Source organism: Bombus pascuorum, chromosome 13 (assembly GCF_905332965.1).
Source record: "Bombus pascuorum chromosome 13, iyBomPasc1.1, whole genome shotgun sequence".
Lineage (NCBI taxonomy): Eukaryota > Metazoa > Arthropoda > Insecta > Hymenoptera > Apidae > Bombus > Bombus pascuorum.
The window spans coordinates 10142935-10168838 of record NC_083500.1 but is presented as its reverse complement, the minus strand read 5'-3'; the positions used below and the strand labels follow the sequence as shown (position 1 = coordinate 10168838).

The 25904-nt window shown below is 35.2% G+C and overlaps 1 protein-coding gene across 1 annotated transcript; it reads right to left on the bottom strand.

Moving 5' to 3' along the window:
* Nucleotides 1-1658: 1658 nt before the first annotated feature.
* On the bottom strand, nt 1659-12559 carry LOC132913277 (enhancer of split mgamma protein-like). The gene is made up of 5 exons (XM_060971485.1): nt 12117-12559; nt 11458-11562; nt 11124-11213; nt 3550-3825; nt 1659-2408 (listed from the first exon to the last, which is right to left on the bottom strand). Exons 2-5 carry the CDS (start codon nt 11509-11511, stop codon nt 2049-2051), a joined length of 780 nt encoding a protein of 259 aa, XP_060827468.1. The 5' UTR covers nt 11512-11562; nt 12117-12559; the 3' UTR covers nt 1659-2048.
* Between the last annotated feature and the right edge of the window lie 13345 nt (nt 12560-25904).

Sequence of the window (25904 nt, the reverse complement as noted above, 5' to 3'; positions counted from 1 at the left end):
TCTGGAATTTCTGAAAGATAAAAGGACACAGTTGGATAGAAATGGATCGAAAAGAGTGATAGGATTATATAAATATGTATTTCTGACATTTTTTATTCACAAGATAATTTTGTTTTATTTTATTGCCCCTATCATTTCGTGTGGGAAGACCATTTTCTTATGGACATTTTATTGTTACATAATAACATAGGTACTATCATAGTGATTACCTAAGAGTAGAAATTTAATTACATTAAAGTCAAGTACCAAAAAGATTTATCACAATTATACATTAAAATTTCTGTTTGAAGGTCCACATCTCCACTTCTGGAATTTCTGAACGATAAAAGGACACAATTGGATAGAAATGAATCGATAAGCGTGATAGGATTATATAAATATGTATTTCTGACATTTTTTATTCACAAGATAATTTTGTTTTATTTTATTGCCCCTATCATTTCGCATGGGAAGACCATTTTCTTATGGACATTTTATTGTTACATAATAACATAGGTACTATTATATTTATTACATAATAACATAGTTACTACTATAGTAATTACCTAAGAGTAGAAATTTAATTACATTAAAGCCAAGTACCAAAAAGATTTATCACAATTGTACATTAAAATTTCTGTTTAAAGGTCCACATCAGCCTTGAAACATCTTCTTGCAAAATATTAATTAATCGTTACTCGTAGTTGAAAGACAAGAGTATCTAATAGCAGATAATTAATGAATATGATATTAAAAGACCTATCTATAAACAGAAACATAAATATATTACCTATTTCTTAAATAGAATGATATTATTATAACGGTAATTATTTTTTGATAAATCTGTGTACTTCTTAAACATTTCTACCTTAAACTTTCTTAAACATTAAAAAAGTCATTATAATTATATATTATTTATCACAATGTACATACGTACGTGTCTTAAACACGTTATGTCTCTCAGATCGAAAAGGTACAAAATAAAAATTCGAAATTTTTTATCGTTCACGAATTAATAAGGATAGTAATGCGTACAAATACTTTTAGATCATGTTTTAAAAAATATGACATGTTTCCTTAAGATAGAATACTTTCTCCTCGTATAAACGTTATTACGTTTTACTTTAAAGAGTATGGAATTAATTATTTTCCTTATTTAGGATACAATTCTTCTAATGTCCTTGTAAATATTTCTTGTAAAAGATAGCCTTGAATAACAGAAAAATTAATTTAACCGTCTAGAAATCATTACCATGTGCATTGCAAATTATATTTTAAACAATGAGATCGATTATTCGTAACGATACAATGTTTCGCGTTCATAAATATGATAAAAACTGAAGTAAATACATTTTTAATATATTAATATCAGAAATAAATTATACAAACTAACGTTAATTTATCAATGTAATAAAAGATTCGTGACATACTAGTAAACAATGTAACAGTACAGATAATGTAGTAAAGACGAATAGAAAGTTAAAATTAAAGTATGTCTCGAGCAAACAAGATTCAACATAGAATAATTAATACCTTTACTCGGTAAAAAGCTAAGTTTTTTTTTTTTATTAAACCACCCTATAACATTCATAACACAAGAAATACCTTAGTCACTAAATAAATTCTTAAATGCATTAAATAGTTACAAAATATATACATATCCCTTGTAAATTTTCATTTTGACTCTGCTTGGTATATACGCTATTAACATTCACTATAGTTTTGTATATGTATAAGTGTATCACTCATAATCTCAAAACATCGAGAGTGACGAAATTCGTATAAAATTTATCAGTCAGAATAAAATAACGTAAAATTGTTTACGATTTTCGACCAACTTTTTAATTATTAACGCAAATCACATACTGAAACAAAGCCAACTCATTTCCCGCTTCTCCAACAAGCTAAACAGCAAATTACTAGTTAAGTAAAACTGTACTAATACTAGTGTACATATAAACTTAACAAACATCTTTTAAAGCTATAGTAATGACGCAGATCCTGGAACTTTATATTTACATAAGTTCAATATAAATTAAGAGAACTGTTAATGTATAGTTTTATTAAAACTACCAAGGTCGCCACATAGGATCAGCTTCATCAACGCGTTCCACGTCAATTTCTTCGTCATCTTCGACTTTGACTTCCGTTTTAACTCTCTTCGCTACTCGTTCTTCTGTGAAGTCTTTCGCCTGAGAATGACATCTCGTATTCAATTTTTCCTTATTTTCCATGGTCACCGTGATGTCGCATTCAGGTGAGATATTCAGGGCGATTCTTTCGCGTATTACTCCACGACATGCCATCGCGTTTTGATTGGAAGATGTTACTTGGACGTTCTCCCTAGCGGAACTTGTAATCAAAGGTGCCAGTATATCAGCAGTGAGATCCAGACTTGCCAAAGTTTGGGTTAACATGCTCGTTTTCAGCTGTTGCAAACATCAAAAGCAACATAGTAAATTATGTTTACAAAATTGCAGGTGTAGCGAAGAATATAAGTAATTTTTCATTTTCCTTTTACAAAATCGACCAAATTATAAGAAAACGAAATTAATTGGCAACTACCGTGCCAACTCGATACAAACAAACGAGATGTATTTTTAAAATATAATTGAAAATAATTTCAATTTTACCGTCGAATTTCAGAAAATTCAATTGATAGCATATTTTTATGTTTCTATTGATACGGTTGGACGGGACTGTATATACGTCTGTAATACTCAGATGGTGTGTTAGAATTTAATTTTGAAGCTAAGATTAATAATCTTTGGAAGACACAATGTTTGTGTTGAAATAATAGTCATTGATGTTTGTCAAACAGAACTACAGAACCTGATGTATATAAGCGAGTGATATAATTAACCACGTGTACAAGAATTGTTGATACTTGGCCAGTTACTTTCAGACTAGACTCAGGTAGTGACCCATGATCCCTTAAATACTTTGAGCCCCACTGTCTAGACAGTAATCAGTATGACCTATGTAAGTGTCCTGTTCAAATACCTGTTCATAAAAGATATGACCTAGCAAACATGAAGATGGCACCCCGCTGGGGGTAGCCACCCACTTTATTTTTTTTTTTTACCAATAAGATATAATACTTTACCAAATGTCCTTCAGGACAAATTATAAAAACCAAAACAAACTTAAAAAAAAAAAAAAAAAAAGAAGAAAGCCTGTGTGGGTGTCTGTGTAAGGGAACTTATGCCAATGCGTGAAATATCGTTGTATTGCAACGTGGTGTAAGAGTTTCGACATCAGAAAAGTAGAATATATGGAGGAAATTTGACGCGAAAAAGAAGCAAAATAAACGTGTTACATGTGACAGGATTTTTCGGAATAAGCTTAATCACAGGGAAATTACATAGAGTGACAAGTTACAAAGCTGGCCGATCGTGCAATTTCATCTGACCGGCAGGCAAAGTAACACGCACACGTGGAAAAAAAATTGAAACAGGACACGCGATGGTGTCAATCTCGGTGAGAAGAACGATGAATTATCCGGTGATGTTCACGGGTCTGGCTACTTTCGCCTTATTGTCTTCCGATCATCGATGATGAGATAATTACCGTCGAATTCGTTTGCCGGCTCTTTTGAAGGCCAGCTGCGAGGTGTCTCGCTAACCTTTCCGCGCCTTCACCTGGAACCGCAGAGAGAAATCTGTACGCCTCAGCTGCGCAATGCCCGAAACCGGACAGCCATCGACTTTCGGCCGATGCCTCTTCGTTCTTCGTAATCGTGCCCGACAATCCAGAAGATCGCGAGCCCTGTAGCCTTTGTAAATGGCGCACCGTCAGCTCCAGAATGTCCGCTTTCTCCAGCTTGCTGATGTCCTCCCCCTCCGTCTGCAATCGATAAATCCTTTCAGGTTCCGTTTGAGCCGTATACGGGCCAAGCTAAGCTCGTGAACGTTCTTTTGAATATGAAGAAATACGATACAGTGGATACAGTGCACTTAGTGGGACGAAATTTTAATTAGCGTCCGGTTAAATGAACTTTAGGATCGTCTTTAAAGGTAATTCGCCAATTAACGATATTAATAAATTGACAAGTTAAGAGTTCGCATATAATAGGATAACGTACGTGTAATATCCTTCTCGTTTCGATACTTTACGATCTCATTCGACTGGATAAAAATCAAGGGAATATCGCAACACGGTAGGATCGTCCAGTTGAATCGCGAATTGTGCTTTTTGGCTCGCTTTTCGCTATAATTTACCAGTTAATGGCGTTTATTTTTGGTAAATTGACAACTTAAGAGTTGATAAGTTAATACTTTTTATTTTACCGCTGTGCAAATTTATTCGACTTTTGTCAAGTTGGGTAATATAGAAGTAGGTGCGATACAGTGCAATTGCGTTTAATCGAACGAAATTTTAATTGACATCTGATTAAACGAACTTGACGATCATTTTCGCTAATAATTTATCAATTAATAATATAATATACGATATTAAATTGATCAGTCTGCTGAATTTCATACGACTTTCGCTGCACAATTACGAAACCGATTAATTAAAGAAACGAACAATTTTACAGTATTCGAAATAGAAATCGTTTCGAGTATATTCAATAAAACAGTCGATGCTCGGTACTTGGAATAAATCTCGATCAGAGTAATAAACATTTGAAAGTTAGTAGGAGATTTCAGGTATCCGTAAGATATAATTATACAGGTAGGACGAAGAATTTTGCTTGAAATTTATTAGCGATATGTGAACTGAATTAACAAGACAGAGGAAACGGTACCATGAACACCGTGAATGAAAATCGAAGCAGCAATTTTTGCTTTCTCATTTATTATCCGATATACCTGTTCTTTCCATGATGAATCTTTCATTTGGCGTTCGAACCATCATCATCCATCATCGTCCGAAGAAGATTACCAAAAGTGCTGATATTATTACACAGAGGATCCTTAAACGTTCTGATTGTGGGACCAAGTTGATTTCGAAGAAGGAACGCTTTATATCAACAGTGTCTCGTGCAAGCTAAACGAAGCGATTATCTTGCAAGAGATTTAACGACAACGTTTACGATCGACAAGAAAGTTCCCACGAGGCGGATTTGCAATCATCGAATTACGTCCTCACCGGTGAATAATTTTTAGAAAAAGATAAAAAGGGGATAGAGTTTTGTTCGAAGCGTAAATAAGTTGCTCGTTCGATTCAATTATTTGACCAACTGCTCGCTTTTCTTCTTTCCACTGTCATTCGATACGCATCGAAAACTGGAAAGAATTTTCATTCAACTCTACCGCTTTGTTAAGTGGTATTTTATAAATTATTCTAGTCTTTTCCCAGACTTTTGCCGCTCCAAAGAGTCTTTGATAGACTAGCGAAGATATAATCCATTATTAGAAACGGGTAGCTATCTCACGATCGAATGTAAAAAGCCACGTGTATTTGTTTAACGCGATCATTCCGACAGAAGAACCGAGACGAATTTGAATTTCAATGGCGTAACGTAGGCGTCTGAGCGTGGAGAGTTCACGCTTCGTGATTCGATGGAACGACGAAGGAATCTGATTGCCCTGGCGATATCATCTTTAAATAATATCAAGTATGACAAACCGATAAGCTTCTGAATTTTCGTGTCAGCGATGGAGATGAAATTGTAACCGGCTCGTGTTAATCGACATAAATAAACTTTAGAAATAGGTTAGAAATAGATCAGATTTTGGTTATCCTGTGTCTAAGAAAGAAGTGTAATTACGTGAAGAGGTTAAGTGAAGTGAATTTATTTGGGAAGTAAGAGGAAAACTGTGAGAAACTCTTTTTGAAAATGCTGTGATTATATACGTATACGGCGAATTAAGTGATTTCTTCTGAAGCTAAATGATTATATTAAGATTAGAAAATCACAAAGGGTTGAGAGGCACAAGTATACGATTGTTTTATAAAAAGAAGTTTCGCAAAAAATTCCCTTCTTTAAAGAATATCGTATAATGGTAAAGATGGGAACCCATGTGAAAGTTACTGGATGCTTGTACAGATGGCGGAAGACTACGACAGGAACTACACTGCCGCTGCATTTGAAATTTACCACCGTAGGTAGACAATCTTGATTCATTCGACAAATTTCCATATTTATATTTTTATAATTTACGAGTGTCTTCTTTCATTTTCAACTTTGATATTTCTTTATGCGAATTTCGTTACTATATCGTTTCAGTTTCTTTTTCTTCTTTTTATTTTTTTTTTTTCTTGAAGCTTGATATTCTTCCTCTATGCCAAGGTTTATTTAATTCTATATTTCTTTCATTTTCAACTTCGATATTTTTGTATGCGAATTTCGTTACTATATATCATTTCAATTTCTTTCTCTTTTTTATTTTTTCTATTGATATTCTTCCTCTATGCCAAGGTTTATTTAATTCTATATTTCTTTTATTTTCAACTTCGATATTTCTGTATGCGAATTTCGTTACTATATCGTTTCAGTTTCTTTTTCTTCTTTTCTTTTTTTCTTGAAGCTTGATATTCTTCCTCTATGCCAAGGTTTATTTAATTCTATCTTTCTTTCACTTTCAACTTCGATATTTCTTTATGCGAATTTCGTTACTATATATAATTTCAATTTCTTTTTCTTTTTTATTTTTTCTACTGATATTCTTCCTCTATGGTAAGGTTTATTTAATTCTATGTTTCTTTCATTTTCAACTTTGATATTTCTTTATGCGAATTTCGTTACTATATTGTTTCAATTTCTTTTTTTTTCTTTTTTTCTTGAAGCTTGATATTCTTCCTCTATGCCAAGGTTTATTTAATTCTGTCTTTCTTTCATTTTCAACTTCGATATTTCTGTATGTGAATTTCGTTACTGTATCATTTCAATTTCTTTCTCTTTTTTATTTTTTCTATTGATATTCTTCCTCTATGCCAAGGTTTATTTAATTCTGTCTTTCTTCCATTTTCAACTTCGATATTTCTGTATGCGAATTTCGTTACTATACCGTTTCAATTTCTTTTTCTTTTTTTTTCTCTTAATATTCTTCCTCTATGCCAAGGTTTATTTAATTCTATCTATTTATTTAATTCTTCCCTTTCGGTTTCGGATGGTTTCCAATTATCAGCCTTGCGGCCGTACATAATCTTCTCTGAATGAAACGATACTACACTTTAACGTTCATATCGCTTCGTTATAAGAAGACTATAATAGCCTTGCAATTAACTATTTTTCATCTAAAATGAAAAATGCTAAAATTAATTGGACGAAAGTTTTATAAGGTACTGGTGAATTCAAAAAGTAACTGTCTCGCATAGAAACTGCGTCAATGTATCCCCACCGTATAATTAGCTATCATTAAATCGCTAAACCTTGGCGCGATCTCGATATTTGCTATTCCATGGGCGATTCTGTTGGAACCGGCGTAAAATGTCGAGTAATTTTCATCCGCGATAAAAATGTAATCAAGTTGGCAATGTAGAGGAATGTTGTATTTTCGTACGATTCCGATAACAGCTTCATACGTTTACAAAATTGCAATCTATAGGTTTGCGCAGGTTTTTAAGCAAACTTGTTGCACCGGTATTACCACTTCGTAAAATGACGTTTTATTTTTCTATAAATTTGCCGTCGCAGTTCTAACGTCGCGTCGATTCCATACGAAAATCGGATAAAGTGAAACGAAGAGGACTCTCGGTGTATCTTAGACAAAATTGCTCTGCACCGTCATAAGAATGTTAAATTTGTAGCTCTTCATTTCAGATAAATAGATCGTCGGCATCTCAAAAGCAAATTTTTCAGGAAGTCTATTTGAAGTGAAGAGAATGAAGAAAATCATCAATAATTCGATTATATAGAAAAAAATTCTTTTCTTCCGTTTGTAAAATTTTTTCATGAAATATTGTTCTCATTTACTGTTAGAGAAGAATTAAAACAATTTTCAAATCCACAATTGTCATAAGAATGTTAAATTTGTAGCTCTTCATTTCTGAGAGGTAGATCGTCGGCATCTCAAAAGCAAATTTTTCAGGAAGTCTATTTGAAGTGAAGAGAATGAAGAAAATCATCAATAATTCGATGATATAGTGAAACAAATTCTTTTCTTCCGTTTGTGAGATTTTGTAATGAAATACTGTTCACGTATATCATTTACTGTTAGAGAAGAATTAAAACAATTTTTAAATCAACAATTGTCATAAGAATGTTAAATTTGTAGCTCTTCATTTCTGAGAGGTAGATCGTCGGCATCTCAAAAGCAAATTTTTCAGGAAGTCTATTTGAAGTGAAGAGAATGAAAAAAATTATTAATAATTCGATTATATAGTGAAACAAATTCTTTTCTTCCGTTTGAAAGATTTTGTAATGAAATACTGTTCACGTATATCATTTACTGTTAGAGAAGAATTAAAACAGTTTTTAAATCCACAATTGTCATAAGAATGTTAAATTTGTAGCTCTCCATTTCTGAGAGGTAGATCGTCGGCATCTCAAAAGCAAATTTTTGAGGAAGTCTATTTGAAGTGAAGAGAATGAAGAAAATCATCAATAATTCGATTATATAGTGAAAAAAATTCTTTTCTTCCGTTTGAAAGATTTTGTAATGAAATACTGTTCACGTATATCATTTACTGTTAGAGAAGTATTAGAGCAATTTTTAAATCGCAACATTCCTTTTCGCGCGTGTGTGCAACACAACGATGAAAAGTAAATTTCTTCAGAACGTTTGAAAGTAGAGCTTGAAATAGAAAACTATTGGAAATTCGACCACTTTGCGATGAAATAAACTTCTCTTCTTCTATAATTTATATAATAACTCTTAGCTTTTGGGAATCTAATAAAATATTGTTTATCTATATTTAAGTACTATTGAAGAGGAATTAAAATATTTTCTTGATGGTGACATCCTTCTTATCGATGGGAAACAAATTATTACTTAGCTCTCGTTCGTTCATTTACTCGTCGAAATACGAATTCGCAGAAAACTCCACGCTCTACATACAACAGATTTCCTCTGACCATCTTAAAAAGGGGACAACAAACTGAAGAATCTCCATTGAATTCAACAATTTCACGGTAATATATAGACAGAGAAAGAGAGAAAGAGAGAGGGAGAAAGAGATCATCACTCCATGACTATTCATAGGAAAGAAAAAAAAAAAAAAAGGTGATTAATCATTTCACACGGCGCTTATCTAGGAAACAGGTTAATACAATGGCATCTAGGATCTCCATCGACGATACTGAGCTCTGCAAGTTCCGCTATCTGCTAGAAGACATCGCAATTACGCCACGTATTAAATGTAATGAACACAGTCGAAGCTTTAACTACTGGTTTCATAATTACGGGTAAGTCGCGTGTTTACTTGACACCGCGAGGCGAACGAGCGAGCGAGCAAGCGAGCGAGCAGTTCCCACGGTCTAGGAATATTTAAGCACCAAATCGATTGCACGCGTAGTTGCGGCTTGAGAATGCATTTCCTGCTGCGAGCGACTCGTGAAATTACAGAGGGGAAACGTGGTATCGCGAGCACGGCCAGTAAGTCGAGCAAGAAACCGTGGCTTCCTTCCAAAGGTTTCTCCCGCTACGATGATGAGGAAAAAAGCATAGCACGTGCTCGTTGGACCAATGTATTGCGTCCAGAGCCGATCAAATGCCTGTCCAATGCTTTTACTGACATTTACATCACACTTCTGCCATTGCTTCTAGAAATCACCAGGCTTTCTCGTGATACCGTGTAATGTTCACGTAAACGATGTTGATAGTTGTAACTTATTTTAGAAGGAAGATTTTTATCCAAAGTAAGAAGTCAGTGGAATTTATAGACTTCTCACACTTTTGCCACTGCTTCTAGAAATCACCAAGTTTTCTCGTGACATCGTGTAATGTTCACGTAAACGATGTTGATAGTTGTAACTTATTTTAGAAGGTATTTTTAGCCAAAGAAAGAAGTCAGTGGAATTCATAGACTTCTCACACTTCTGCCATTGCTTCTAGAAATCACCAGGCTTTCTCGTGACATCGTGTAATGTTCAGGTAAACGATGTTGATAGTTTGTAACTTATTTTAGAAGGAATTTTTAGCCAAAGTAAGAAGTCAGTGGAATTCATAGACTTCTCACACTTCTGCCATTGCTTCTAGAAATCACCAGGCTTTCTCGTGACATCGTGTAATGTTCACGTAAACGATGTTGATAGTTGTAACTTATTTTAGAAGGAATTTTTAGCCAAAGTAAGAAGTCAGTGGAATTCATAGACTTCTCACACTTCTGCCATTGCTTCTAGAAATCACCAGGCTTTCTCGTGACATCGTGTAATGTTCAGGTAAACGATGTTGATAGGTTATAAGTTATTTTAGAAGGAACTTTTAGCCAAAGTAAGAAGTCAGTGGAATTCATAGACTTCTCACACTTCTGCCATTGCTTCTAGAAATCACCAGGCTTTCTCGTGACATTGTGTAATGTTCACGTAACGATGTTGATAGGTTGTAAGTTAATTTAGAAGGAAGATTTTTAGTCAAAGTAAGAAGTTTATAAAAGATATAACTTAGAAAAAAACGAAGCTGGCACCCCGCTGGGGGTAGCTACCCACATGCTATATTTTATTTTTATTTTTTTTTTTTTTTTACCAATAAGATATAATACTTTACCAAATGTCTTTCAGAACAAATTGTAAAAACCGAAATAAACTAAGAAAAAAAAAAAAAAAAGTAAGAAGTCAGTGGAATTCATAGACCTTTTCCAAAATCGAAGAAACTTGTTGATTTTAATCGCGCACGAGTCTACGTGAGTTCCCTCTTGGAGATAATATTTTTTTAGAGACAAGTCAAATCATACTGTTGGCGAAATTGTATAGATTATCGTTGAGTAGTATCTATATCAGGTTTTCTTGCGCGATATCGACAATTTGATAGTAAAACAGATGAAATTTTACAAATTACAAATTCATTCGTTAGTGGGAATCTTATTATCGTGTATACGTGTACGTGTTATCGTACGTAATGTGATGTGTTGTTAAAAAGAGTTTGGATAAGAGAAATGCCAGTGTCTTTAAAGTTCCAGTATTTTTTGAAAAATGGGAGAGTTCTTCTTAGAAGTTCTGGCAGAAACAGTTTTTGAATCGAGTATTTCTGCGTAAATTTCATTCATAAATACAGTAATAAAATAAAAGTAAATATAATAATATCATAGATACGTACCTCTAAAGTATCTATCATAAGGTTTTTCAACTCATCCAGGCATTTGTTTATTCGCGCCCGTCGTTTTCTTTCCAACAGAGGTTTCGTTATCTGATTTAAATAAAAGAACAATATTAATTAAACTTTAATAACGAAGAAAGTTTAGATAGCCATTTTTAAAGCATTTTTAAAGCAAACGCGTGAAAGGCACTATAACATTAAATAAATTATTAAACTTCTTTTACGAATAAAATCTCTAATTGTTCTACGAAGCAGAAGATAGAAAGTTTTGTCGTGGTATTAGAGCGGTGTAAAAATTTGTTCTCACCCTACTATTTTTATTTATCTTACTCACTTTTTTATATCGATAGGTCTTGGAAACCGGATGAGGGTATTCGTATGACATCATTGCACGAGCTGCTCTATCTCTTCAGACTTGACAAACACAAGTACTTCACACCTGACTAGCAAAGAAATTTATGTATCTTGAAATATAAATATTTAATGAACACGTGGCAAATAATGAAAGTCCAAGAAACAATCATAGTCTTGGTGATATTTACGCTTTTTAACTTTTCTCAAATGCCACGTTCTAGATATTTTATTTTTCCAATGAATAAAAACTTGAACGTTTTCATGGCAAAATTAATACTGCCTTTTATCGAAATAGAAATAACAATTACGTAAAATTATCGTCGTAACACGTTGATTATAAATCTGCGATTTATAATTCTAATATTGATAAATATTTTCTAATAAAATGGGCAATTTGTAACAGACACCTTGTCACGTAATTGGTCGCTTTAGCGATCGAAAGCTCCCACTTTCTCTCGCAGTAACTACCCTTAATTTCAAGTCCAATCAAAAGCAATCAAAATTCTTTAAATTCTATTAAAAAAAGAAAAAAGAAAACCAAAAGCAAAAATGAGAAAATATTACAGCACGTATAATAATCACTCGGTGCAAATAAAATTGACATTTTCCTTCCTATCTTTAACAAGCCAATCGTCTTACCTTTTATTTATAATGCACTTCCAATATCGTAAATCCTGCGAAGCAACAAACGTCATCGACAACAGCTGTACATGTCTGTCTAATTAAACTGTTCAAACCACCGAAGCCTGATCGATATTTTCCACGCACATGAACGTCAGAAACGCGACACTGAATCGTGACAAATAGAGAGTGAAATTCACTGACACTAGAACCGAACGCACCGTGTGCAGTCTCTAGAGAAACTGACTCTCCGCTGCCATTCAGGCAGCCGCTACCCTCACCAACTTCGAACCCTCTGCAGAAGCTACTTCTCAGCCAGAAGGTCGCTCTAAATGCTTTGATTGTGTTGCACCTACACCTTGACGCACGATGGGCGTCCCGACGCTCTTGGAACTTGTTTGGATCTCGATTCGATCATCGCCGTGGATGTTGCGCGCCTTTAACCAAGCATTGCGCGCAAGAAAGAGCCTGTAGATCAGTTAGGGTTATTTCGATCCGTGAACCAAATAGGAAAATTGTGATTACGTGTGTAGCGGCGCATGAGTCAACGAAAAATTCTTATGTCTTGATCAATACTACTTGATTCTTAATTCTTGTGTCAATACTAACGTTGTTTGGTTCAAAGGTCAACAAACTCCGGACAAAAATCATCGCCGTTATTTGTAGTCTTCAACTGGACCTACACTTGAACTTTTTGTAATACACCGATGGATACAAATGAACATACACATAGAACATACTCTGTAGGACAATGATTATAGCGAGCCATACAATCGAATAGCGAATAAACGATTACGATCAGCATCTCTGTACTTAAAGCGATTTTAATATAAATAACTGACAATTACTAATTCCTCGCTCGTCTCTTTAATAAACCAACCAACACGTACAACAAATCACCTCATATGGTTGACAGAAGATCGAGGAAATTTTTCTTCCATGAGTCTAATTATTCGCAAGCTGTTGATCTTTTAGGGGAAACACGCACTTTACTGTGTTTTAAATAAAATAGTACAGGAGATTATGTCGCAGGGATTAGAATACTTGCGGATAAAATACTTTGCGCCTAAGAGGAACATTGAGAAAGGAAATCGTGCTATTTCTAGTATAATTAATAACTAGTTATGGTAACGAATCTTCATCAACGCTATAATTATAATTATTTCCTCGAGTTGCGAGATCGCGAAGGAAATGAAAATTACAATTTCTCTGGAACACGTGTTTATTAATAAAGAAATATTAAATATAGAAAAGGTTGGCTGATGAGGCAGGAAAGTAAGGATGAACTAATGTAATCACTAAAGCGAACGAGATTAACGTTGCATCGGCTGTAGGAGAAAAGTAAACTCAATGAGTAGAACAGATTAAGTTATCGATATCTAAATGATCAGTATCAAGCGTATAGAGATCGTTTTTATTTAGCAAGAGAAAGATATCTTAGCCGAAACAACGCCATTAATGTTAATGAACAGCCGAAAGGTGGCATCCCTACATGGGCTAATAAGAAATGTTCAGCACATTGTAAGCTGCAGTTAAAGCTACTGGACGTGTCCACAGATCGTTTCGAAGACGTTTCGAACACTTCCATTAAATGAAAATGAGACACCTTTTTATATTCTCTGTTTGAGAAACTTTATTTTATTTAGCAATTACTGCAAAATAAACTGCTGCTGAATGTAATCAACGTGCTCTGAATCGTTCTTTAAGGATTCCTCTTTAAGATTCGCATTGCGATTCCGAATACGAGCGTAACAGAATTTTTGTCATTAATTAACGCCTTCCAGACTACTTCACTACATACATAAGAGATACATAAAATGCGTGAGAAAATATATAATAATTCACAGTGTCTCAGCTGCTTGATATAAATTTTTACGAGTGACATAACGTTCCAGTTTTCCTTTCGTCGTGATTCGCCGTTTTTAAGTCGTTGACATTTCATGACATTCGAACCACGCTGTTAAGAGCAAGTTAATTATGTAACATGTAAATGCTAATTATATTACAATGTTTAAGATAGATAGAAGATTTCTTAAAAGTGGTTTGAAAACAAATTGGCACTGCTATAGGAAACCTCAGTCATTCGTTGAAATTTCATAAGAAGAATCGATATAAACAGCTGTGATACTTTGATGGAACTGGTAAAAAACCTGGATGAAGCTTCTCAGAAGCATGCCTGGTTTATCGAATTTTTATAGATTTTTGAGCCGGCCTCTTTAAGGTTTGATAAACCACCAGACGAATCCCCCCATTAACATTATCTCTTGTCAACCCGACTAAATATCTATAGCCACGTGAATTACACAGATATAGCTGTCCACTCGTTGCTTTCGACACGAAACGTTCGAGCGATTCGCCCTAAACGAGAGAGTGCTGGAGAGAAGATAAAGTTTGTTCGCGTGTTAACGACTTGTCAGAATTTTATGGAAATGCCAGCTTTTCGAAATGTTTGATTATTTTTTGGCAATCCACTTTGGTAATCTCTTTAATAAGTGATTAATAATATAATATATTTATCAGACTAATGAGCTCCTTTTAGTAACCTTTTTTCTTTTTTACTTTAATAATTTTCCTAATTTTGTTTCTGTTAAAAGCCGAGTATCAGAAATACATACGTATTTTTATTTGCTTCTTTGACAGATACGAATACGATTTTATATAATTTTCTTAGATTTTGATATTTATTAAAGGAACAGTTCGTTGATTATATAAAACTGTCTCGAGTGAAATTAATTTTGGCATAGCAGGTTTTTTATTGGCCAAGCATAATTTGACGATTTCTTGCACTTGATAATCGCCTGGATAAATCCTTCTTTTCCCCTTTTTCTCGCGGCTAGTTCGTTAAGAAAAGGTCGGTTAATTAAAGCACGAATTGGAAATGTAAATAAACAGGTGCGTTAATATCGAAACGATCTGAAAGAATAAGTTAAAAGGGCCTTTTCTTTTTAAACGCCGCCCCTTTCCCCACATCTTAGATTATACTTGAAAAAAGATAATCAATGTAAATATCGGCACATTCGCTTCACGAAATCATTTTCGCTCGTTGCATTATGCATGCGAATAAGTGTTCACGAACGAGAAAGGTTTCGTGTCAACAAAAGTAATTTAAGACGAACGGATTCGTGGTTACAGGGGTGAAAACACCGCAATTAGCATTTACAACAATTTCCAGGATTTAACGAGTCGAATGGAAAGAAACGCGAATACGGAAATGAATAAAAGAGATATTACTGAGAAGCCGACGAAAGACGATGGAAATGTATCTTGGTAAAAATACGATTTTAGACGAGATATTTCTTCCATACATTTGCATACATTTCTTTCGTTTTGCTTTTTAAATGTACTAATTAATTTCGAAAGAAAAATACTCTGGTGTATGTTGTAAAGAACGGGAAACATTCTCTTGGTAAATATTTAACGATGTATTTAACGAATAATAAGACGAAATTTCAATCGAAATTTGTTCAATAGAATTGTTACAATTTCTTCGTTTATCGAGATAAGAAAATTGTCTAAACGTCACACAGGAACTTTCCTATAGTCTATGGCTATAAAGAAGGCTCTTTAAGTGTAGCAAATTCATGTTCGATTTCCAGGTACGTTTTATTCAAATTTATAAGAAAATTGCACGAAAGTCCTGTATATTAACGATGCCTTGATGCTTTCAATCTAAACCATCTGAACATTAAATGACAAAATATACAGAATTCCTGTATAACTTTTTCTCAACAATATAAAAACCAGTTCTACTAATTCTAATTATAATTTTAATTTCTTATAAGATATTGAACGTTAATTATTTGTATGGATAATAGAACAAAGGATAGAGTGGATCAGATTACCACGTGTCGATAGATCTCGCTAAAGCAATATTTTATACGCGCGAAACTAAGGCGTAACAGTTTCGCCAGATTTCCTATCGATCGAAACAACAGGGCCGATCTTCTGGCTGCTCTCACAGTTCTCGTGTGACTTTCCGACGTACATGGTGGAATACCAGGAAGGAAAACAATAATTAATGATGTCACCGGGGCATCAAAAGACCCGTGCGGTATCGTGGGCGCAGTTATCGCCAGCGTTTATCGTTTATGCCACCACGCAGACCGTTATCACCGAGCGGAAAGTACGGGCTCGCGGTCGAAGCGTGCGAATGTTTGCGATCCGTGTCCGATCTTTGATGCCATGGTGCCGTCAATGGAGCTGGCGGAGGAACAGAGAGACTGAGAGTGTCAGTCATTCTTATAAAAGACGTTACGTGTTCATATTGACAGGCGCGCGTTTGCTGACGAACCGGTGAATCGGCGAATACAAAGGGAGCTTGTCTCTTACGTTCCCTATGTGTCTTATGTGTCTCAATTTAAATGCAAACTTGGCTGTTGTTTAAATAAGATATTTTAGAAACGATGTTTTAGAAAAGATAGATATTTATGAAACATATTTATATTTATATTTATGATATTTATGAAACGAAACATAGTTGTTCCCTATGGTATTTGTACACATCTTTTTTCGATTTAGAAGCAAACTTGGCTGTTGTTTAAATAAGATATTTTAGAAACGATGTTTTAGAAAAGATAGATATTTATGAAACATATTTATATTTATATTTATGATACTTATGAAACGAAACATAGTTGTTCCCTATGGTATTTGTACATATCTTTTTTCGACTTAAAAGCAAACTTGACTATTATCTGAATAAGATACTTTAAAAATGATTATTTAAATAATACATAGTGACTCGCTGAAGTAACTGGACATTTACCGTAGAAAACTATCAAATTTATATTGTACGTTTCATATAAAACGTTTCGACGTTTTATTACTACATTTTATTATTTATATTTTAGTTTATCATTAGACACAATGGCCATGGCTATATCGGTCAAATTTTAAATCACTCTGAATATCCATTGCGCTCGTAATATATTCGATGTTTTAGAAAAGATAGATATTTATGAAACATATTTATATTTATATTTATGATATTTATGAAACGAAACATAGTTGTTCCCTATGCTATTTGTACATATCTTTTTTCGATTTAGAAGCAAACTGGAGTATTATCTGAATAAGATACTTTAAAAATGATTATTTAAATAATACACAGTGACTCGCTGAAGTAACTGGACATTTACCGTAGAAAACTATCAAATTTATATTGTACGTTTCATATAAAACGTTTCGACGTTTTATTACTACATTTTATTATTTTATTATTTATATTTCAGTTTATCATTAGATACAATGGCCATGGCTATATCGGTCAAATTTTAAATCACTCTGAATATCCATTGCGCTCGTAATATATTCGTAAAAGATTTTTACAAGTGTTTCTATATCTTCATGGATTTATGTATGTGTCGCGTAAGAACGCAATTTTCTCTGATGGTATTATAATTTATGACAGTTTGATAGGAACAGTGAGTGATTGCAGACGGAGAGGATAAGATCGAGTGTCTACAACAGAATATCAGTTGCCATTGGAATATGATTCTAGGAATGTACGTGAAGATTGAAATGTTTAATACCACATGCATATATACATATATACTATGTATGTACATAGATGAACATTGTACAAAACCTATCTTACAAAGCATCTTTTTATTAAATCTCAGCATAGGAAAATATTTCTCTCTTGGAAAACATTTACAGAAAAATATGTTTGATTTTTCACCACTCGCTACTCATTTTCTTGATAATCTTTTCTATAATGTAATTGAGTAGCAAAATACTCTGAAGATTCTGAATTAAAAATTTGTTAAATTCTCAAGCTTTCAGACGTTTTGAAAATCAAAGACTCGAACTTTTCTAAAGACTCAGACTCAGATTCAAATTCATCGTCAAACACTTAATTACGTTAGATACTCAGCGGACATTAAAGTTCAATGCAAAATGCGTAATCATCAATTTTCACTTATCGATTAGTCTATCTGTCGTTAATATTCACTAAAAAGTACGTTCGGATCACCTCACCTTACTTATCACTGATATATCGACATGAAGGTTAAATGTGTGTTCACTAATTTGCACGATTGCGTGTGCCTTGAGAGGAATTTTAATTCCAATGGAAATTACACCGTCAATTTTGTTCCCCGCGGTGACAGGAGTTATGTGCAAACCTTTGCGTTTCGTAATCGCTCGCAAGGCGTCAACGTTATTGCTGAAGGAGGCACGTGTGCAAATAAATGTTACGAATGTGCGTCGCATTAATTCAATTAACTCGACGCTTTCCTTTCCTGTCTCATTCCGGTAAGAAGCAAACAGCAAGCGACAAGATTAAGTCATAAATTTGCGTTTTACATAGGAACAGCCGAAATCTTCTCATTTGTCATTTTATTCTCTATCGTGATAATTGTTTCGATCATTCTTTTCCGTGTAACTGTGTACAATACAAGTGGCTAAATGCGAGGAAATAAAATGGCACGTTTCAAATTAACAATTAGCAGGTGAGCAAGGCTCGAACAAGGCTCTATAGGCACGCTTTCGTCAAGACTGACTTAATAGTAAAATATGGTTCGGTAAAATATTTCGTCATAGGGCGGCTTAGCGTTGAATACAAGAAGCACATTACGCGTTTGAAGCTTAAAAGATCTCTCTCTCTCAAAATTTTCTAATGTTCTCTTTTTATGTTCCTTACAATTAATTATTTATTGGAAATTACAAGTTTTATATTAAATATTAGCTAAATTAGTTAAATTGAATTGGTTAAATTTTAGTTGTTAAGGTTGAATTCAAATAAAATGAAGATTTCTGAGCTCCTCCATTCAATTTAAGGATCTCCGTTTCGTGAAAAATATTTTCTAAAATTGGAATAAAAATACCAACGCCCGAAGACTTTATAAACTAGGGTGTATATCCTTTGTTATCGAAAAAATGATGTTTTATTTTTCATCGGTTCAACTGGTCAATTCTCATGGCAAGATTTGCTGCATGAGATGAACGAAACTCGATGCTGCTGCCGTTGGTTGCTCGAGCTGGTCCTTTGGAACCTTTCGAAAGTTTACTCCCCGAGTACGGATGGGTGCAAAAATTGGTGCTCGTTTCCTTTCTCCCCGATCCAACTCTCGAACGATTTTACGAGCGAAGTCTCGCGTGCACGTAAAAAGTGGCAGTCGGGTTTCCTCTTTTCTTCTCTTTCCTTCTCTTCCCTCTTCTTTCCTTCCTTTTTTTTAATGTTTTATTACAACTGATTGCGGGGCCAAGACCTCGTACGAGACTTTATAATACGTGAATCCGGATGCCCTTTCCACCTCGGGGGGATACGCGTGGTAGGTAAATCATTTTGAAACATGTGAATGGCAGGAATTGCTGTCTGGTATAAGCACGAATGGACGTTCCGGTAAATAATTGTAAAATGGCTTACTGTTGCCCGACTGGTGAAAGTGTTCGCGTGAAAAGGGCTCGATGAGTGTGACGTTCGGATTGGAAACATAATACGTTGAGGAAATGCAGCGATACTTTGGCATATGAGATGAGAAAACGTTGGCAATATGCATTTTGTTCGCTTCCGTTCCATTATTTTTCTCAGTCTTCGATTTATCGCTACGAGACTTTGAAATTGTATAGAATGGTTGGTCGAGTGGTTTAAATGACGAGATAACTCGATATTGGAACCGTCAAATATATTTTTAAATAATTAAGAAGTACAGAAAATGTTCGCTAAGACGCCCGTACTAACTGATTCTCTAAAGACTGTGTATTGATCGCTAATAAAATCGCTCGAGACTGAGACTGCAAGTTTTTTTCTTTTTTTATTTTATTTTGGTTTTTTACAATTTGTCCTTATGGACATTTGGTAAAATGTTATATCTTATTGGTGAAAAAAAAAAAATAAAAATAAATATAGCATGTGGGTGGCTACCCCCAGCGGGGTGCCAGCTTCGTTTTTTCTAAGTTATATCTTTTATGGACTGCAAGTAACAGCGACATTGTTTTTCCCGCAGTTTATTTATTATCATATTATGTATGTCCTAACGATGTTGATACTCCGAGGCAAAACAACATGATTCGAATTGTCTTCTAGCTCATATGCTACAAAATTAATAAAATGGTCTGGCTTTAGCTCGGATCAGTAGCTACTGTTTCCTTGCTTTAGTCTACAAACAGATCTATCAAAATTTCAATTGCCTCAAGTTCAACATGCCTTTGATCTTCGTTTGATCGAAGAGATCAAATTTTTCCTCCAAAATTCCTCCAAAGAAGCAACCTATTTCGATATTCTTTTCTTTGCCCTATTCATGCTGCCAATGTGAAATTTGCAAATATAGAAACACGTAGGAAATTGTGAATCGAACCGTCGAAATACCAACAAGCAGTCAACCACTTTTCGCTTAACTGTCGATCGCTTAAAAATTGTTCAGGATAGAATTTAACGAAATACAAGGTGAATTGCTTATTTTGACTCAACTAAGCCCACCTTACGTTATGAATATTCCTACGCTCGAGTGTGTCTTTTTATCTTTGCATACATATTTTATACACGAGTCTCCGAGTCGCAAGCAAGCTAATGAAAAAAAACTGTTAAATTCCGCGGAAAGAATTCCCCTTGGAGGTAGCCAGAACGGTTCCGCGACATCGCAGCCCGGTAGCAATTAATCGCAAGTCTGGGTTGGCGTCGTGCCAGAAGGAGCAACATCAATCATTCCAGCGAGAAGGAGAGGAGTATGAACAAAGAGACGAAAGGACGTGAGGTGAGAAGGAGAGCAGCGGAGACGAGGTCGCGTGTGCCCAGGAACGAGGGAGAGAGAGTAGGCACTATACAGGGTGTCACAATATGTGTGTGGGGTATGTTTTATAGAATCAATCCTAGTCGTCAAAACGATTAAAAAGGTTCGTGTACAAAATGCTCATTTGACGCTTATTTTACGAATTGCCAACAATTTGATCTTGCCCTAGAAGAGTATTGGTATCGATGAATTAGTCCAAGACTCTCCTTCTCTTCGTCTTCCGCACATTCCATGTGTGTCACTCTAGAGTCCACAAACTAAACCAAATGACACAGAGTTTTTTAAAACTCTTCCTCGTTTATTTGCCATCGACAACGAGTAACGATAAACAAATATGTCAATACGAAGTTGCAAATATCCAAAGGTGATTGTACGTACTTTGACTCGTATCTATCTCCATTCATTTTAGCGTGGAACAGCCATACTGTTTCAACTTGCAAATTTTTTTTTTTTAGTTTATTTTGGTTCTTACAATTTGTCCTGAAGGACATTTGGTAAAGTGTCATATCTCATTGGTAATACAAGAATAAAATAAAAATAAATATAGCATTAGGGTGGCTACCCCCCAGCGGAGTGCCAACTTCGTGTTTGCTAAGTTATATCTTTTATGAAACTTGCAAATGTTGGGAAGTTGCTCGCATTTCTGAACCACTTCTTACAGAACTGCTACTGTTGATACATTTGTCAGTGTATCCAACAATTTCGTTTCACGTTTGTCATTTGTAGATCGTTTCTCGTATCGTTGTTCGCCTTAACGCGTTTGCGATAGGAAAAATGTTGAATGGGAATTGTTCTACGACATACGTAGAATACGAACAATTCTTTTTCTGCGTCTAATTATTTATAATATATATTTATAGGTGACTCGAATAATCCGCCACATATTCTATGACACTGTGTATAGTTGAGTTAAAAAAAAACGTGGTTTGCTCGCGGCTCGAGCCCTGGACGTGTGCGAGTCGCGTGTGAGGCTCGCGCCTGTCGTTGTCTCTGTCGTGAGCACGGGTCCTGAACGGTTGCCCTGTGGCCGGGGCCCGACCTGTCGTTGTCTTTCCTCTCGTTGTTGGCCTCGCGTGCTGCTCTGCTCCTCTCTTTCTCTCTTTGTCTGTCAGACCCCGTGCCGGTCGATGGGTCCGTCTGGGACATGAGGCCTTGCCTCGTTCTCACGGTAGCCTCCGACAGGGGCCCTCTTACCCCCTCCCTCTCTCTTTCCAACGACGACGATGTTCTTCTCTCGCGATTGACCGAGTGAGCCAACCGATTCCTCTTTTCCTTTCTTTCTCTTTTTCGATGGCTCGCGCGTGAGGAAGCGCGTGCGTACCGTGGCAAGCACGCGTCCTCCTAGGCTCCGATTTAGTGCGCCTCGATACATTGCTTTCCTATCGTAGCCAGCATTCTGGGTAGTGGAATGCGTAAAATTTATTGTCTTTTGGGTAAGTAAGGTTCGGGTTCGTGCCAGGTATGCTTTTGAATTTGACCGGGTTTCCGTAGGTTTTCAGAATGGGCGGAGTTGGTGATTTGGTGAGCGATGTTTCAAGGACATTGAACCTAAATGTGTCGAATGGAGGATGTCGTCGGTATGTATGTACTGTACGAGGGTTGCTAGTAGTTCCACTGTCAATAAAGAATATCTAATTTCCGACGTTTTTTCTTTTTTTTTTTATTTTATTTTGGTTATTTTACAATTTGTCCTTATGGACATTTGGTAAAGTGTTATATCTTATTGGTGAAGAAAAAAAAATAAAATAAAAATAAATATAGTATGTGGATGGCTACCCCCAGCGGGGTGCCAGCTTCGTTTTTTCTAAGTTATATCTTTTATGAGGTCTATTGGGTGTTTCCCTTTTAGTCTTCTTGCGATGTTTGTTGTGTTGCACGTTTCAGCTGCCAGCTGGTTCAGGTGTGTTTCTATTCTTACTCTGTATCTTGTTGCGACAATTTCCGACGTAAAGAGAATTTTGTAAAATTCAAATATAAAAAATAACAGGAGAGTAGATTTTATATCGAATCGTAGTTCCCGTCTTGTTAATGTAACAGGCCGATTGTTAACGTTCGAGCAATTGAAAGCTCGCAGAAATGAAATAAACGCTGATTTGAAATAAATCGGTGTTCATTAATTATCTGGCTCGTTTCGAAATCAACTGCTATATATTTTGATTACTCACTGAAAAATTGTAGTTAGGCGAGCTTATTCGAAATAAAATGTTCTCTTTCTCTCATCATCTTATTACGGTTTTCGAACCGAGTGAAATTTCTTAACAAGTAGGTGTATCAGCCTCATAAGGGTTATAACTGATGTTACTTCCGTTACTCTTTAACAGATGTGTGATCTGTATTGTACTACTTTCGTAATTACTCGTATCCTATATGGTTTTCACGCGGCTGCCGGCTATAAATTCCCTACAGTTTGGTTATTGATGGTTGAAATTCCACGCTTGCTCAGCGCTTTTATACATGTGTATCTGACTATTACATATCCACTGGGTGACCAGGAAATATATTTCACTAATTGACGAAGAGCAATTGATCTTAAGGAAGGTATTGGTGCGATTAGCTGGAGTTTAGACGCGCGTAGTCTATAAAAATAAATAAAAGTGCTGTAGTGGTTCTTAATGCGATAAAAATGCAACAACTTTCTACGGAATAATTTTTCACAGAACCGAAAGAACGTAACAGTACATCATAAGTATATTATAAGGAGATCGACCTAAATTTCAAAAGAGACAGAAATAAATTATTGTTATTACCATACGTACTTCATTTTCAAACAGAACTTATATTTTACTTTTCACCGATTTAATATTAACGATACTGCAAGTTCTCATAAAAATTTATCTTTAAAATCATGATACCCGGCGAACTGTTAACTTACGTATAGCATGTGCTTGTTGAACCACGGCCCAGTAAGAAGTTCCTCGGACAAACATTACGTGTACGCGACTCTCTGGGTTACCAGATCGCGTCCGTTCGTTACCAGAGAACGTACTTGTATATAAAAATACAAGCAATAAATTTCCGTGTAACTACGCAGCATAAACGTGTCCTGTGAAACACGACGAAATAAAGATACGCAGGGAAAGCGACCATAATGTTTTTAACGAAGCTTCAATCCGACCTGCAGAACCAGAGAATACCTACTTTCGGTAGATTCGTACGAACAAATTATATTCAGCCGGCGTCTTATGGCTTAATTATGGGCTCGTTTGTAGGTAAGTGCTTCGATCGAATGTTGGCAGATATATTGCTCTCGGTGTACCTGGTGAAATGCTGGTTGGTGCTACGTTTAAACGTCCATCGACGATTTACAATGGATCACACATTGGCAACTGTAACGGGGACTGTACTTTCTTCCGTGCTTGCTCTTCTACTGGTGACATTTTTACGATTACGAGAATATTGTTGCGAGGATATAAACAAGTCCATAACCAAGAGGTGAAACGGAAAAAGAAATATTGTGTGTATTTAAAGAGATTCCTCTCTTGAAGCTCTCGACGATAATGAATAAAATGGTGAAATTTGGGATTGATGTACCATATTTTTTAAGAAGTTGCAAGTTTACGTGAAGTTTTCAAGAGGATTTATTTATGTCTTAATTAATTTTAGTTACTTTCATCGTGATATTTTTATAATTCTATACAAGAATATCGTTGCAACGTGAAAGGAAGAAGAAAAATTGAACATTGAAAGAGATTTGTTGTCCGAAACTTTCGAAAATGTTCAGTTGAATGGCGAATGAAATTTGTTAAGAAAATACGTAGAAGGCCTAACGAAATCCTTAGTAGAGGATTTACTTTCCGTATAAATTGATTTTCAATCATTTTTTAGCTTGATATTCATTTGAACTCTTATTTGGCTCAACCTTCTGTTAATTATTAGCCAAAATTACTATAAATATTCCGTATCCGTTCTCTTACATTTTAGGATAAAAGTATAGAGACATTCGGCATGAGTAACATGTTCAAAAGTATTATGACCCATGTCTACTAACTACCTGTTTTTGCCTAGCCTGTAATTAAGTTTTTGTCTATGGACTTATATCCTTATACCTGCCATTATGTCCTGTCTGTCTTTTTTCAGTTCTTATTTCACTCTTCCGGCCTTTATCCGCTTCTCGTTTTCAAAATGGCAAAGGAAGTCATTACTGAATGGGACAAAATTGTTCACAATGTAATGAACGACTCTGTTTGGGCAAGGTCTTTTCAGTAAATGCGACACGATCATCTTAGAAACAGAACGATCTTATGACCATTTTTCTCTTCATGAAACCAGACAACATTGTAAAAAGCTTCGTATAAAAATCTATTATAATTTTATAACTGTAATTTTTAAATAATCGTATAAAACACGATACAAGCAAACGATAAAATAAAACGATTTATAATTTAGGGGAAATATATTAAATAATGTAAACAACAACCATAGTTGGTATGGCAAAACAATTTCTTAACAAAACATAAATATATATACGAAATAAAATATAGCAATTAGTATTTTCATCATACGACCATCATTTATTCTACTATACCACAACCAATAATGTATACCAATGACATTCATCAAAAGTATTCGCTATATGATTGTCGTCAATTTTGAAGAAATGGAAGGATAAACGTTCAGTTTGAATATTTTATTCCTTGCGAGAAATAACACGTGCTTTTCGACCATCCTTCTTTACAAGAAGCTGTTGTTCGCAGTGTCATTGCGCCGGTTAACCATGCATTATCCTGTAAACGGCGATGAATTCGAGGATACTTAAGCGATCGTGAATTGGAAGCACTTCCGCGAACAACCATCCCAAATTGCAGCGCAATGAGTAGCGAACAGGAAAGGAGTGCATATTCTCACGCAAGGTTTCAATTTCCGGTCCGGCAAGTCGCGAAAAGGACGACCTGGTCACGGACCGAGCGAGGCCTGCAATTCAATGCCGTATTCCTTTTCAGCTTCGATGAATGAAGGAATTTCGCTCCACGTTCGTCATTCATTGCTTCAGCAGGAACCAGAAGGTACCGTAAACCCCGAAGATATCGGCAAATATAGGTCCGTCAATTTTTCGCCAGATTTCTACGTTTCGTGC

Excerpts from the sequence above, each read along its gene's own strand:
- LOC132913277 (XM_060971485.1), bottom strand. The coding sequence starts at position 11,511 with ATGATGTCATACGAATACCCTCATCCGGTTTCCAAGACCTATCGATAT. Across the intron at positions 3,826-11,123 it reads TTATGATAGATACTTTAGAG|ACGGAGGGGGAGGACATCAG; the intron begins GTACGTATCTAT and ends TATCGATTGCAG. Across the intron at positions 2,409-3,549 it reads GCCGGCAAACGAATTCGACG|CTGAAAACGAGCATGTTAAC; the intron begins GTAATTATCTCA and ends TGTTTGCAACAG.